The sequence below is a fragment of the Pygocentrus nattereri genome, chromosome 1 (assembly GCF_015220715.1).
Source record: "Pygocentrus nattereri isolate fPygNat1 chromosome 1, fPygNat1.pri, whole genome shotgun sequence".
Lineage (NCBI taxonomy): Eukaryota > Metazoa > Chordata > Actinopteri > Characiformes > Serrasalmidae > Pygocentrus > Pygocentrus nattereri.
Genome location: NC_051211.1, coordinates 32,611,833 through 32,629,410, shown reverse-complemented (window position 1 = coordinate 32,629,410; position 17,578 = coordinate 32,611,833). Strand labels below are relative to the sequence as shown.

The following is a 17,578-nucleotide window of genomic DNA, read 5'->3' as shown; positions in this document are numbered from 1 at the left end:
TACAATATACATGATAAAATGTAACCTTCCTATTACATTGCATGAAAACAGACATGCCCAATCACAATCACACATACACCTTCTAAGCCGCTTGTCCTTCTGGGTTGCGGGGGTTGCTGGAGCCTATCCCAGCAGTCTTCGGGCGGAAGGCAGGATACACCCTGGACAGGTCGCCAGTCCATCACAGGGCAGACAGACAGACAGACAGACAGACACATCCACTCACACACTTTAACAATTTAGCATGTCTAAACGGCGTGACTGCATGTCTTTGGACTGTGGGAGGAAACTGGAGGAAACCGGAGGAAACCCACGCAGACACAGGAAGAGCATGCAAACTCCACACAGCGAGAACCATGTTCACCTGGCCATGGTCTCAAACATAATGTTATGATGGCCAAACACAACCAAAAACAACGGTTCACTCTTACCTGTGAAAGGTAATGCAAAAACACCCTATACACCCATATGTGACACAATCTTATCCAGCCTGCAAAATTATTTGATTTTTATATTTCTACTAGATGGTTTAAATTGAACTGCACTACAATCCCCAACATGCACTGCAACATAATGTGCACTCCCACCCCCTCCCCCGAAAACAATCTATGAGCAGCGGTTATACCTCAATTCTACCACAGGTGTCATATCACCAAATGCACTAGATGCAATTGTAGCTGCAGTTAAATTAATTTCAACCCTATAAACACCCAGCTCTGCTGCTCAGCAGCTCCACTGATCCTACAAATGAATGAACAGCAAAAAAGACAATGGCAGCTGTCAAGACCAAGAAAATAAATAGGTTTAAAAGGCCTACCTCCCGTGGACTTTTTAAAATATTTTCTAGTTCTCATATAAATATTATTTAAAGATGAAATTAAAAAATATGCATTCTTTTTTAATACTTCAATGTACATTGAAGGAATGATCAGTACGCTTTATGCAATATTATAAGCTAAGCAATGTACTTTCTGCAAGGTGTCTACAAATGGAAATATCCCCATCCTACAGTTTCTGCTATGTTAGACCAGAGGACCTCCATAAAATGACCATTACATATTAGTCTACCTGAATTAGTGGTGTCAAGTTCTAAGACTGTAATGTGATTCGTGGGTTGGAATGGGTGCATAACAACATGTAACATGAATCACACCATGAATCAGCTGGAAGTGATTGATAAGCTTTGTTTCCACAAACCCAATCGAATCCCAAAGGGAGGGGTTCACTCATCTCACTACCACATGGCTTACTATATATGGTCACAGGATGCTTTCAGGGGGTTTGATTCTTCAACATTGTCATAAAAATATGCATAATGAAATATTTATGTAACTAAGGCAGGATCATAACAGTTAGCTCCTCCAATGAGAAGTGATGACACGCTGCACATGCTCACTGAGGTTCTCTCTCTGCTGGAGTAATGACATGAGAACATTTCATTCCTTAGAGGCAACTATAGACAAAAAAACTGATTTTGAGGTATTGAAGTAGCTTACCTAGATACAGTGTTTATACACTGTAATAAGCCTAAATTTAAAAGGACTTATTTGGCAAGGGGGTGGGAATTGCTGCAGTGTTGCTACTGTTATGATAATTACTATAGAGAGTTTTATCAGGGGAAATAAAATGCTGATTAAAAATGAACAAATCATCATAAATGATCTATAATTGGGCGTCATGAGCAGGAGCAGCTCATGTCTTAGTTGTCTTGAGGATGGAAGATGGAAAACGGCTCAGAGTATGAAGGAGGCCTTTGTAGTCAGGGGTCACCAACAAAATATTCTAGAGCAAAACTGCCAGCAAGTCAGACCCACACACAACAACAAAAGCAGACCATCGTTTCAACTCAAACACAGACCCACACAATGCTGTACCAGAGACAAAGATGCTGTCAACATGCCAAAAAGGTAAGATGTGTTATAATACAGCATGTAGGCCTGTGCTTGACTAACATTAAAGGCATAGACTACATAATAAGTTAAATGTGCCTTCAAAATTAGACCCATATTCTACGCCATCTGTTCCATAAGAGCCACGTGTTCCTCATTTCTGAATTAACTGGAAGATTTACTTCACAGTAGTTTAAGCCTTCGAGCTTTCTTTACTATCAGTGGCCACACTTTATTAATCGTCCCAGCACATAATGTAGTTGAGAACAGTGGGATATGACTGCTGTGCGTCCCATCAAGTTCTGAAAGTACTGTCTGATGTGATAACAGACAGATACGATACAGTAGGCTGAGAGTCGAGGTTGACTCTCGTGATGTCGAGAACCGTGAGAACGAACTCGAAAGCTGTATTCAACACTTCGATTTGAGGAGCCCATTATAAACAGGATGAAGCCGAACAGTGTTCCACAGAACGGAGGATGTCACTGAAACTCGCATCATGTTCAAATTTCAGCTCCACCTTAAATGGCGCTGCAGTTCCCAATAATATCTCGGTGCACCCAACTGCTGCATTACTTAAGGTGGACCGAAAAAATCAAGGAGCATGTGAACACCAAGCCAAGCTCAGCCTCTTTAACAGAGGAACAAGATTACATCCAACATTAGTGTGTTAGATTAGCACACTCCGAGTGTCGTCTCGCCCCTTACTGTGTGAACAGAGCTGAGTTTTCATTATATCACTAGCCACGTTTACACGCAGCCTTATAATCCGTTAATAATCCGTCTGATAGCTCAATCAGAATAGAATTCGTCCATGTAAACATCTCAATCGGAATAGACTAATCCGATTGAGGCCAATCAGAAAACAATTTCTATCAGATTGAACGAGGTGGGTAATCCTCTAAATAACCCATTAAATATTAGAATAATATCTGTGTAAATCCCTGAATCCCATTACACTCCAATTGGAAGGTGTAAGAACGTTCTGCGCATGCGTGGCACGTCACAGCAAAAGGTTTATACCATTAACACGGCGGAGCAGAACCTGGTCTGCAGAGGAGACGAGGTTTATACTCTGAGCTTTAAAAGACGGCGGTGGGACGGACGGCCAGCTTATGTGTCTCAGAGCATGACGTCTTCCTTTATAAGTGCATGTGAAGGATGTTTTTCTGAGTATGACATCAGTTTAAAGCCATTAAAAACTCAAGCACTGCTCACTGCTGCTCATCTCACTCTGACTGGACCTCACGTGATGTTCACTGCCATGGTAACGTTTACTCTCAGCGCTGCTCCACGCATATGCGGCATTCTGCATTGGATTACTTGTAGTACCCCCCCCCCCCCCGATTTTGGTCTAAAACGTGTCCTTAAAATATATTCATGGTGCAGAGGCACACATAAGGCATTGTCAGACTAAATAGCCGCCCCCGGCCCCCCCGCAACTAAATTGTTCTACATGAACCATTTCACATCAAATCAATTAAAATAGAATGGCTTTGAACTGTGCACACATTTAGAAAAATACACAGGCTTCCTATTTAAATGTAACATTATGTTTTTTCAAAAGATGACTGTATTTGGAGTCTGTGAGTTATGATGGAAAATGTAATTAGGGGCAATTTGCCAGCTCTCATTTGTGTTTTGACTTACCTTTGCAGAAATTCTGATTGGGTATAAACGTGAAATGAATGTTTATCTCCTTCCTTAAAGGCCACTCGTCATCCGATGAAACTCATGTTCCTGAGCCTTTTCTTAAAGATAACCCACAAATTATGAAATCACAGATAATTTCCTACTGAAAAAGCCCTGCTTTAGAAAAGCAACACCATTGTGAAGTGAAAGGATGAGTCAGCCACAATAGTGACTTAACTGAATATATTTTACACCATGTCAAGGTTTTATTTGACAGTATTTCAGAGTATTGTACAATAAACAAGTTGTTCTGCAAAAGTTATTATATCCATAGAGTTGCATTTCATAAAAAATAGTTGCTCACTTACAGTCTTTTGTGACTAGTAATAGTATACATGGAGTTTGTTTTATAGAGTTTTATAGGTTGAACAGTGTCACTGCTAATATAACACTACACAGTGATTTCGAGCCCAGTCAGACTCATCATTCTGCCTTTTTTCCACAGGATGCAAAGAGATCGCCTCATTTCATACTATGTTACATCACATACTGCACGTTTCCGTAAACTGTTTTGAGCTTCTGTTGGTCATAAAAGCCTGGCCAGAAAGGCAAGTAGAATGGAATCACACCTATGAGATGCAGATTTTTATGTATGACCTTCTGTATGACCATCATGAACAGTGCTAATACTGAATCAGAACTGAATTATGTTTGTCTCCTTGATGTACTAAAAGTGGTGTTGGTACACTTGAACAATATGAATTATCTTAATCATTAGGGAGAATACAATTGGGGCAAATGCTTAAACCAGGGCTAATACTTAACAATGGCCCGCTCTGTTACCTGCTCAGTGGAGAGAAGTAATGTAAAAAGAGAGTGACTTTGCATCGGATTAAAGCAGTTATGCAAATAAAAAAAAACTAATTTCCAGTTTCCCCCTCGAACTCGATCACCCAGTCAGGCGTTCTAAACATGTGGTTTACACAATTTTTCACACAAATGTGTTATCATGTGTGAAAAAACGTGATAATGTGAAAAAACGCATGATCACATGTGGAAGAACATTTTATTACATGAAAAAAGTGATCATATGTGGGACATGTTATCACCTATGAACAAATGTGTTATCATTTGGGAAATAATGTGATCATGTGGGGGGAAAAAACGTCATCACGTGGAAAAATGTGAAAAACGTCATCACGTGAACAAAAAATTTGATTAAATGTGACAAAGCTGTGATCAAATATATGATCATGTGTAAAAATCTTATCACCAGAAAAAAAACATGCTCAAATGTGATCAAATGTGAAAGATATGTAATCACACGTGGAAAAACATTTTATCATGTACAAAGAAAATGTATGATCACATGTACAAAAACGTGTGACGTGTGTCACGTCCCGTCCCGTCCCAGGGCATGACACCACATGTGAACACATATATTAACATGATGTTACATGTGTTTTCTTCATCCTGTGGTTTTTAGACACTTCACACTTCGTGTGGGACTTTTCAGTAAGGGTGGTAAAAACACAAAAGGCAAGGTAATTATGCCGGATAAGAGCACAGTGCTACAAAGAGTTGTTATATGTGGCATTTGTTTTATATGCACAGAGAGACCTTCAGTACTAGGATTAAAGCAGAGTCACTCTCTTGTAAAGACTGTTAGGGGTTTTTATGAGGAGATTTATCAAGCCAGGTTTAACTGCTCCAAAGGCAGGACCACATTCCAATTGTTCAATTACTTTTTCTTTATCGGTGAAATGACCCGCACTATCTTGTAATTACTAGATCACTGTCGGGTCTCCCTGTCCTCATTTACAATTAGAAAGAGAGGGTCTAATTAATCTTTGCTTCTTTCCTCCCTCAGAACAGCAGACCAGTGAGGACCTGGTGGGAGATGACAGACAAAAAAACACAAGTACATATTTCTGGGTCACCTTAAAAGAGCTTAAAATGGTTCGATCCATCACAGACTGCGGAGAAGCAATGAATGAATTAAAGGAATACTCCAGCAGTATTTAACCTAATCGCTATATGCTGCATCTGTCACATATGGTTGATTACCAGAGACAATGGAAATTTGGTGAAAGTAGAAAAGGACAAAAGAACTATTGACTTAAAACACATTTATAATAGATGCAAATGAGCAGATGCTGAAACCACATTGTCCTCTTTAAGCATCTGCCCATTGTCTTCTACTGTCAGTGTGTTTTGAGTCAGCATTTACTAGGTACAAAATACTGTCCAACATAATGCATCAAATGCTACCGACGCAGCAGACAGAGATTAGGTTGAAACATTGCAGACATCCCCTTTAATGCTATCACCTATAGCCAAAATTATAAGTGATTAAAAGGCCCAATTCTTGCAAAACTACACTGTCCTGGTCATTCCCTCCCAAGTCTATACAGTCCACACATAGAAACTAATGTGCACATACATGATTTTAAAACCATTGTGATTCTGTGATGTCATGATAACCAACACATTTACACATCTCAATCTATTCAGCCTACTGCAATTTAACCCCATCCAGTCATAAAGATTATTTCAGCCCAGGCTGCCTTTTAAATCAACACAATACAGTTAATACAGTGCAACCAATCAGAACAGAGATCAATTAAATATAGCAGGCTTAAAGGGACAGTAAAGTGATAACCATGGTTGGAAATGGTCATGCAAAAATAAATTATGATTTTTTGGTACATAAAAATACAAACAATGTTATATGCACCTCAAGGGGAAAACAAATAGCAAGGATATGGGTCCTTGAAAACCTTTGCCAAACAGGCTTAAGTCAAAAGTGATATAGGTAGTGGAGTATGCATGTATGATGAACATTGGGATATTTCTACTTTGCAATGTTTCCCCATTACTAATGTATTCTTTATTCTTTAAAGTGATACAAACTGCTACATTGCATTTATATTTGTGAGGACTCATGGGTAATCCATATTTGGCGATTTTTTTGCACAGTATGGACTACAGTATGGAGCAAACCTGACATTGCAGCCACTTGCTGATCACAGAGTACAACACACAGGTAAAACTGAAAGTATTAGGGACAGTTACCACTGATTTGTATAACACAGTTTTTTCTTTTTTAAAAAAGGAATCTTTAAGATAAACATTAAAGTTGATGTTCCTTCACAGAAATAGAGTCTGACATCCTTGACCGCTTTTTTCCCCCTACATTCCAATACTGCATATATCAACGCTACCATTCAGTGTCTACTAATAGACAAAGTGCTGAACACCCACATGGACTCTTGCCTCCTGCCTCCGATAAATATATACATTTCTCTTAGAAGAATTTGCCACCTTTGAGTATATTTTCCATATATGAAAATAGTCTCTTTAAATTACATAATGATCTCTAGACCTAAATCAGGAATTACACAAATCCTACCTTTTTTGAGGCTGGACCATCCAGCCATCCAGCATCCAGTTACAGGAATATAAAACACACATGTTCAATGAGCCAGAGCCTATATTTAACAACAGTCACAGAGTAATAGTACATTGAAAATGATAACGCATTGAATTTACTTCTGATGTACACATCATTTTGATGTGAATGAAATAGATTAACACAAAGTTGTCTTTCAGTTTACTTTTGCCAGTAATTGAATGATGTAATTCAGCCACAACATTAAAGCCACCTCCTTGTTTCTACACTTTTTTCCATTTTATCAGCTCCATAGTTGCACTTTGTAGTTTTATAATTACAGACCATAGTCCATATGTTGCTCTGCATACTGTATTAGCCCCTTTTACTTGTTCATCAAAGGTAAGGACCCCCAAAGGACCACCATGGATGGAGTATTAAACACCTCAGTGGACTGAGAATAGTCCACCAACCAAAACTATCCAGTCCACAGAACTAGATGATGACCAACACAAACTGCAGCCACAGATGAGCTACTGTCTTTGACTTTACATCCACAAGGTGGGTCAACAAGGAAGGTGTGCCTAATAGAGTGGACAGTGAGTGGACACAGTGTTTTAAAACTCGTACCAGCACAACACACACTAACACACCACCACCATGTCAGTGTTACTGCAGTGCTGAGAATGATCCACCACCCAAACCATACCTGCTGCATGGTGATCCTGATGACTGAAGAACATGGGAAAGGAGGCTAGCAAAGCATGCAGAGAAATCGATGGACTACAGTCTGAACAAAACAAAGTGGTCCTGTGTGGTCAGTGGAGCTGATAATGTAGACAATGAGTGTAGAAACATGGTTGTAATGTTATGGCTGATCAGAGTATTTGCAGAAATAATGCATACAACTAAATCAAGTGCCCTTTAATGCATTAGTGAGTGTACTGATCAAGTCTCCTCTGTCTGTATAATTGTATTTATTAGGGTATAAAAGAAAAAAAAGTCCCTCAAATAAACATGATCATGATGTACTCTCACACTGATTTACTTATGGTTGGTTTCCCAAAACCAGATTAAGTGTAAACTGTAAAGGTTTAATAGAGACCCCATTACAATTTTCCTATCCATGCTCTGCCCATGAATTTTATATCTATAAAAAGCCATGTTTGAATGTTTGCTCAGATTACGTACACTTATAACCGCCTCACAACAACTGAACTGAATATGTTGTGTGCACGGGCAACCTGGTGTACTGATACATGAAGTAAGAACCCTGTTTTGTTGGGCCTGAGGCGCTGGCAGTTGATTTTTGTAACAACTAGGCTAAGAGATAGCAGACTATACAGGCTAAAAGGGAGCTAACCTGCTCGTCCAGTAATATTCAGTGATTTGACCTCAAGCACATTTACTGAATGACAGTAAAATTAAAAAGGAACGAATACGTAACATGAACGTCTAACATGCACTAATAAACACAGTGTGGGAAAAAGTATATTTGGCACCGCTAGCTTGATGCTAGCACAACACAGGAAATCGCATGAAGAAAATTAGCATTATCGTTACGGTGGTAATTTGCTAATAAAAAGCAAATTTCGCAGTGAAGGTTTCTGTGTTAAGCACTGCTGCATTTTGACATTTTCATTATTACTGTATGACAAAAAATTTAAATTTCATTAAAGTTCATTAAATTGCTGCAATATAAAATGATGGGTGACAACATTCTTGTCCTCCTTGCTTTAGTCAGCATGACTGAAATTATACTTGGTATAATATTAATTTCAAATATTAACTTTGTATTTGTCTGAGAGGCCACACTGTTAGAACAGATCCGGTGTAGTTTCTCTGTGTATAACTGAGCTAGTGTTAGCACACTGGCATTTTCCACCGGCCATTTAGCAGTAAACTAGAAACTCAGTCATTTAGCAATTCTAAACAAAAGTTGGAGCAATCTGATGAGAATAATGTAGGAATCTGACTACATAACACTGTGTTTCAAGTTTAAAATGTTAGGCTAGCAAGATGGAGTGTGTTACTGCAGCTAATTGAAACTAGTCAGGGTGGAAATGACAGTAACATGCTAACACTAGCTTGTCTACACATCAACTACCTCACCTTTCCGAACAGTGTAACTAACACATGCACAGGATAAATGTCATTTGCACTATAAATTTAGGTACTTTCACTAAAATTGAGTTGTGCACTAGTTTCTCATTAGCTTGAATGAGACTTTAGCAACAGCTGAGGAATGCATTTGCGAGTGGAGCATGGATAGGCACTGGAATTACAATTTAGCCTAATCCCAGGCTTAATCCTCATTTGGGAGACCATCCCATAGTTTATTAGCAGCCTCTGTTCTTGGTGTTATGTTAGTTTTATGATAATTGGAGCTCACAAATATTGTCAAACCCTCTGGATAAGGCACTCTGCCCAGTCTAAACCCATTGTGTTTTCACCTGAACCCTCCTAAAGCTTCTTCTGATTGCTTTGTTTGTGGACAATAGGAGAATGAAGCAAGCCAGTGGTCAATGAAAACAGAGGAAAGGCCAGTGCCCAGTGGTTTCCCCAAAAAGGCTGATCAATCACAGGCCTTTAGTGCAGAAATACTGAAAGGGTTCTGGTCTCTAACACTTGCACTTGTGTGGGATGTTGTGATAATGACCATATTTACACTGTGTCTCAGATCTATAGTCATACAATATACCTATTTCTATAATCATTACATAAATCTTTATTGGAGATATCTGCAGGTCAATACAGCTTTCTTTCTTTTATTTAAGGCAGAGTTCAATTGTAGAGTGTCTTCTAATATTCTAATATACTCTTTACCTCTTTTTATTCGCTTGCATTCGTTCTCTTCAAATACACACACCAAAAGCTATATGTCAGGCAAAAATCCTTCAACATTCTTCTTCTTCATCTTTTCTCTTTTTTTTTTTTCATAAAATAGATTCCGTTGTATAAAACTTGCTGTGGCCACAAGCTCGTGGCTGAAAGTCAGTGGTTCTATAATGCATGTAAAGTGTTTAGTTTTGGTGCTTCTCCTCTGCCGGACACACAGAAGGCCAGCCGCACGCTACACACACACACACGCACATCCTGCCGTGGGTCCATTTCCGAGAGGATACTTCCAGTTTTTTAAGGTGGTGGGTGTCACGTCTCTTCAAAATAATAATTTAGAAATACAATATAACTTAAAAAATGCTCTTCTGTTTGTGAACGCGTGGAGAAATCCTTTGTGAATGTTGTGGGGGGAAAGGGATTCAGGCCCACACCGCTTTCATCCAGGTATGAAATCCAGGTTTTTTTTACCAGGTTTATCCAGACCCAGGCCAACTCCTAGCCAAAGCAGGTGGACACTGGTCAGCCAGGCCTGACAGCAAACCAAAGGAGGGCAAAAAAGCAAGCTAAATGGAACCAAGCCTAAACGTAGCTTAGCCAGGTTGAAATCAGAGCTGTGCTGGTGGAGCTGAGGTAGGGCTGGGCAATATCGGCCAAATAGAGATTTGTAATCATAATTTTTTTTTCATATAATTCGATATCGATAATTATCATTAATCATTTTTAATGTTTTCTTCTGCGGAATGCTCTGAACCCTGAAGAGAACAAAATGCTAATTTGGTTACTTTAGCTTATCCATCCATCCATCCATTTTCTAAGCCGCTTCTCCGTCAGGGTCGTGGGGCGGTGCTGGAGCCTATCCCAGCAGTCATCGGGCGGAAGGCAGGATACACCCTGGATGGGTTGCCAATCCATCGCAGGGCAGACAGACAGACACAGACAGTCACTCACACACTCACACCTAGGGGCAATTTAGCACGTCCAATTGGCCTGACTGCATGTCTTTGGACTGTGGGAGGAAACCCACGCAGACACGGGGAGAACATGCAAACTCCACACAGAGAGGACCCCGGTCGCCCGGCCAGGGAATCGAACCCAGGCCCTCCTCGCTGTGAGGCGACAGCGCTACCCACCACACCACCGTGCCGCCCTACTTTAGCTTATATCAGATCTAATAATACTGAATTTTTTTTTTCCATTAGCTGGCAAATGCAGAAGGAAGCCAGACTGCTAACATTACTGCCAGGAAGCCGAATATCACATTTGCACTTAGCCTCTACATGCGTGGCTACGTCAAGGGTTGCATGATGATTTAGCATTGCATCCCTCTGCCTCATCGGACATTACTGGGTATCGCAGTCAGAAAACACTGAGGATGAAAACACAAAAAGGATACAAAATCATGAATTTTGTCATGACTTAATGAGGATGAGGAATGTTATGCTGTGCTACAGAATATTCCAAAACATAACAAATAACATTATACATGTTAGTCTTAGGCCGGCATGCATACTGGGTATTGTTGTGAGATAGAACTGATGGATGAAAACACAAAATGGATACAAAGTCAGAAATTCTCTCAAATATATGATGCTGATTATATAGATTTAGGCCAGAATGCCCCTTTAATATTGATCTGTGTTTTCTTAGGCAATACAGCTGCACATTGTGATTACATTAAAGTTAGTAAAACCAACTGAATGTAAGCAATATGTACTAGGCTGCCAATTACTTTAAAATGCTATGGTAAAATAGCTCCATTTTTAGTATAAGCACAGTGTTGTACTTTGGACTATTTTTTGGAGTGCTTATGAGAAATAAGTAGTTTATAGTTTTATTAACTACGAAGAAGTTAATAAAATGCTCTAAGATGTGTAATAGAGTTTCCTGCCTCTTTCTTCAAAACGAATCAGAGCATCCCTAACCGTATGTTGATTTTGATAATTATCAATATCGATTCATCGCCCAGGCCCTAAAGAGAGGGTTGTTATCTGCTGATGGTAGACGTGGCCGAACGCAGGCTACTTGGGAGTTTGTCGGAGCCGGGAATTTTCCAGGGTCCGGGAGACACTGTAGCTTTTCTGCCTGCCATACTGCTGCTGTTGCTGGTGGTGGTGTTGGTCATCTTGGAGATACGGCTGGGCTGGGTCTCTCCTGCAACCTTTTCTGGCTCTTTTAGCTGCGCTTTGTCATCCTGGCTGCTGCTGTTGCCTCCATTAATGCCAGTATTCACTCTCGAAGGTTTAGGGGACTTAGGCACATCCCGTTTTCTTGACTGACTGCTACTGGACCGCTCCTTGGATCGCGCCCGGCTGCTTTTGGCTGGTTTGGCTTCCCGGGACGCCCCTGTAATTTCATCCAAGTCCTGCTGCCGATGCCCCTGATGTCCCTTGCCTCCATTACTATGGCGACCGCTTCTGCCACTGCCCCCCTCTCTGGGTCTGTTTCGCCCCCCGGCCTGTCCTGACCGCCTCCCGGCACTGTGGGGCTCTGGGCCTTGGCCTCTAAGACCTTCTAGACAGCTTTCAGGGGCTTCCATTGGTGAAACGCGAGATGGATCTAATGGTGAGTTCACGTGAGATGAAGGCGATTGGTTGTTTAAGCTGTCCAGGGGTGGGGTTACTACTTCCGACAGGCTTGGGGAGGCTGTAGGCCTAGCATCCCAGGGGGCGGAGCTATCTGCTGAAGGAAAAACACAGCAATAAAGTAAGTGACAGCGCAAAGCTTTGAGCCAAAACAAGCTTTCACACATAAAGGTGAAATAAAGCACGAGCAAGAATAAGAGAATGATGGAGAACAACAGAAAATAATTAAGACACCACTTATGATGCCTTACCCTAGAGGTCAATTGGCCAAGACATGCTTGGTGCCAAACATTTGCTTCTTTGTTAGAGCAAAAAAGCTAATATAACTACTAAATAGACTGTTATCTGGGCTCAGAAATTAAAATCAATTTTTACCTTGTTTGTTTTGGGTGTCAGCTGAACACAATCAGCAGTTCAAGTTCTCTTCCAAGCATGCTGAGCTGCCAATGACGTCACGTTAGTGACAGTTTAAAAAGATGCTGTGGGGCTTTAAGTGTCTCTAGGGAAGCTTTTGCTAGCCTTCACCCTCCTAGCCTGCTATTGGTGCGTGATAAATAAATACATAGACAGCGGGTTTTAATTGGCCATGACTAAAATCAGGACAGCATGTGTCTGAATTACACATTACTACATTTTCACTTCTCTTAGTTTACTAATTCTTACCAATGTACTGCTGCCACCATTCTCACTGCAGGTTCTAATATGTTTTAGCTTGATGGAGGAAAGAATGCTTAGAGACGATTGTGATTGGCTTATAATGGCTTATAATGGAGCCTAAATTAAACTCGCAGCTCCAGTGCAAACCTAAAGAAGCAAACTTCAGACACCAAATTTGGAAATGAGGGAAAAATAGTAATTCTGACTATTCCTTTAAATAATAAGATGTGCAAGGTACTAACCTTGGCCAGTGTTGGGGTAATGCGTTACAGTAATAGAATTACTTTTTTTGTAACCAAGTAGTGATAGTGTTCCATTACAGTTTAATTCTTGCCATTTTCATTAGCTGCCTTGATTACTTGTGTTTAAGACATATTGCATTTCTCAAAGTCTCAAAGAGAACCAAATTAATTATTAATTTAAAACATAAATATCTTCTATATAGACTGTCCATGCCTGTCCTGTTCTGCTTGTGTCAGCTGACCACATGCATTTAATTGGGAATCAAACACTTGGAAAGTGTTGGAGGGGCTGTCAACTTGACAAGCAATCTTTTGAAGCATCCAATTATGCTAATATGAAACTGACGGAGCTGAAGAAGAGACAGCCCCAACCAGCCTCACTTAAACGGGCCACAATTATCATTAATAAACAGATCTGTAAACATTGAGATTTTATTTTGAAGTTTTTGAACCGTTTCTGCTAACTAGTTTCTGTTAATATTTTTTTTTAAAGGCAGGAACACTGACATGATTTTAAAGGGTGTTTTTGTAGCTACTGGCACTTTTAGGTCTCACCTGTGGCTTTTTGGATTCACTTTTTTAGTTGACTTGTTCTAGCCACAAACATCAGTCTGCTCCCCCCCATTTAAACTCATAGTCCTGCCCCTAATCAGACTGGCCTGAACCCCTGCTATGAGCAAGTGGGTTAACAGAGGACAGTACAGGAATTTAAAAATATTAATGCAGACATCATTGTCGACAAAATACATGCTGACATGTCACTAGGCCTTTTACTCACATTAGTGGCAAGCATGTTCTCAATTCCTTCTATTTCACATTGTTCTTCCCCCCAACATCCCCCCACCCCCTTTAATAAATCTAGGGCCCTTCGGCTACTATGAAAAAGGAAGCTGGATGTGTTGCCATTCCTAAAGGAATTGGACCAGAGAGACAAGAGTAATAACTAAGTAAATATTTGTGCACATTTTTTCATATGTTTTAGTTTTAAAATCCCCAAAGTCTACACAAAAGGTCCCAAAATAGTCTTGGTGATGGGGCAGGTCTACTGACCTCATCACAAGGACACGTTGCAGTAAATACATATTCATTATTTTTCTTACTATCTGGACAGCTAAAACAGCCCGTAGTTGCAGGAACACCCTTCGGTGATGTTTACTGTGTATATTTCTTTCCAAATAAATGACTGAAAATGACTACTAGGTTTTCCTTTGTACAGTTAGTGCAGATGTGAATGGGTTTTACCAAATAATGCAGAAGTTGAGTAAAAGAGTAAATAAGTTACTTTTTCCAGACAGAAGTGGATTTAATGATTTTAGGGCTTTAGGGAAAAGACAGGGCAACCTGGACGTACATTATTTAATTAGTTGTGGCTCTGGGCCCCTGACTGGCACAACTATCTATGCTGCAAAAATGATATTGTGGCATCTGCCATGGACTGCACAGTCGCAAGGAACTTTGAGAAGTGGCCAGGCAAAGCGGCTCTCGGGTGGGTTAAACAGGCACGGCAGCTGCTGTTATTGTTGATGTTATTAGGGTAGTTGTGCTGTTTAGAGCAAACTGTGTCCAAGGAGCGTGGTCTCTAGTGTGATTAGTGATAGGAAGTGGCTTGTGTCCTCTCAAATTAGCTGGGCATTTCTTGCTGCCTTTTGATATGCCTGTTGAAAACACATTTTCTTCTTCTTATGGCACAATATCTTAGCAGGAAAAAAAATATGATAAGATTATTTCACTTATTTCTAGACTTTTTTTAACTTTATTTTATTCAGTATCTCACTATATTGGCAGATATCTTTGCCTGTTTCAAGAAATATTCTTGGAACAAGCAATATCCAACAATATAGTGAGATAATATGGTACATATTATTTAGTTATTTGGTTATTAATGTATATATAATGTGTCTATTATAAGTAATGTAATCCTATTACAGTTTGAGAGAAGTAACTAGTAACTTGTAATGTGTTACTTTTTTAAACAGCTACCCCTACACTGGTGCTATCCATACTAACATTAACACAAGCATCATGTATGGTCTGCTGAGCATGGGCTACCTAATTTATATTATTATGGGGCCCTTGGCTCATGGGGGCCCTAGGTGGCTCCCTTCATTTGCCTAGCGCAAAGATTGCCCCAGTTCCAGAAAGAATAAGTAACAAGTCACAAAAGTAACAAGTCATTTGTAATCAATTACTTTTTTTGAATAACTACCCCAACACTGGTCATGTATTATCACCCCACACTACACAGCAGTCTAGTTTAGAAAAGAAAATATACAAGGCTGTTCAGTGTGTTTGGTGTAAACTGAGACACACTAGCTAATCCTGCAACATATCATTCTAAACGTTGATATCAGAATGACACACACAACACAGGGAATAAATAATATGGTCCCAGAGGACTCCTGCCAGCCACACACACATACAAAAAGAAGAAATATTTCACATTCTGCTCACACCTCACTACACACACACACACACACACACACACACACACACACACAGAAAATTAAATCAGGCTGGCACTTTCATGGATGTCAACAATCAAAGTGTGGCCAAACAATTCATTCATACAGACGAGACAAAAGCAAACAAATACCCACATATCCACTCCTGTGCTAGAAACTGGCACTCCTGAGAGAGGCAATAGGCTTTTGATTTAGCATGGCTGGCGTGGGCTGACTGCAGAGTGGCTATGGGGGGTGTATTTCTCAGGGCTTATTTCGCTCCAGGGCAGAAACACAGTGATTCAGACACACTGAAACCTGGATCATAAAGGGCTTTGAACTCATACTCACACACACACACACACACACACTGCTGCAGACAGAGACAGACAGACAGCCTGCAGCGCTGACTCGGAAGAGTGTGTTTCAGCCAAAGTGTAACACCGCTACATTCAACCTGAATCTTGAACCTGCTGTGTGTGTGTGTGTGTGTGCGTGTGTGTGTGTATCTGAGGGAGCGGGGGGGGGGGCAGGGTGTTTGACAGAGAAAGTCACAAATTCGTCCCCTTTAATATTTGTTGTACTCTGTTTATCCCAAGGGCATTAACTGTTTATATATATATATATATATATATATATATATATATATATATACAGTGCCCTCCATAATTATTGGCACCCCTGGTTAAGATGTGTCAAAAGCCTTAAAATAAATTCAGTTTTTATTGTGGAAACATACTGTCACACTGAAAATTGTAGAAAAATGTAACCTTTAACTCAAGTAGAGTTTTAGGGGGAAAATAAAATCCCTGACTAAGAAATAATTTTTCTTCATAAAATCACCTGTTCCACAATTATTGGCACCCCTAACAATTCTTAGGAAATAAATGTAATTAAAGAATTTCTGTCACTTCTACAGTAGTTTACGAAGTTAATCAAAGTATGTAGGAACATTTAATTAGCAATTCACAACTTCCTGTTTCCCTGGGGTATAATTATGACGTGACACAGAGGCCATTTCTCTTCAACATGGGAAAGACAAAGGAACATAGCATTCAAGTAAGGCAGATGTGTGTTGACCTTCACAGGTCAGGCAATGGCTACAAGAAAATAGCCACTCACCTACACCTGTCCGTATCTACTGTCAGAGGAATTATTAAGAAGTTTAAAACAACTGGAACAGTGGTAAACAAGTCTGGACGAGGACGCAAGTTTATTTTGCCACCACGCACAGTGAGGAGGATGATAAGAGAAATAAAAAGTTCTCCAAAGCTCACTGTTACGGAACTGCAACAAATGGTAGCATCTTGGGGTCAAGAAGTCTCCAAAACAACCATCAGACGCTATCTACACACCAACAAGCTGTTTGGGAGGCATGCACGGAAAAAACCTTTTCTCACTCACAATCATAAACGTAAACGTTTGGAGTTTGCTAAGCAGTACTGGGACTTCAACTGGGACCGTGTGCTTTGGTCAGATGAAACAAAGATAGAGCTTTTTGGCAACAAATGCTGTAAGTGGGTCTGGCGTAACACAAGAGCTGAGTATGCAGAAAAGCACCTCATGCCCACTGTGAAATACGGGGGAGGATCAGTGATGCTGTGGGCCTGCTTTTCTTCCAAAGGCCCAGGGAACCTTGTTAGGGTGCATGGCATCATGAATGCTTTGAAATACCAGGACATTTTAAAACAAAATCTGGTGGCTTCTGCCCGAAAGCTGAAGATGGGTCGTCACTGGGTCTTTCAGCAAGATAATGACCCTAAACATATGGCAAGATCTACACAGAAATGGTTGACCACACACAGAATCAAGCTCCTCCCATGGCCATCTCAGTCCCCAGACCTTAACCCCATTGAAAACCTGTGGGGTGAGCTGAAGAGGAGAGTGCAGAGGAGAGGACCCA

The 17,578-nt window shown here is 40.3% G+C and overlaps 1 protein-coding gene across 6 annotated transcripts in view; it reads right to left on the bottom strand.

Annotated features, from left to right (window-relative positions):
• Positions 1-11,064: 11,064 nt before the first annotated feature.
• Positions 11,065-17,578, bottom strand: part of magi2a (membrane associated guanylate kinase, WW and PDZ domain containing 2a) — a 310,258-nt gene continuing 303,744 nt past the window's right edge. For 4 of the 6 annotated variants that reach the window (XM_037541066.1, XM_037541071.1, XM_017707589.2 and 1 more), the window contains one exon: positions 11,065-12,432. In XM_037541066.1, the coding sequence (XP_037396963.1) occupies positions 11,738-12,432 (695 nt within the window). In that variant the 3' untranslated portion in view covers positions 11,065-11,737. The remainder of the gene's footprint in view (positions 12,433-17,578) is intronic. The other 2 variants (XM_017707590.2, XM_017707593.2) reach the window with 2 other exon arrangements.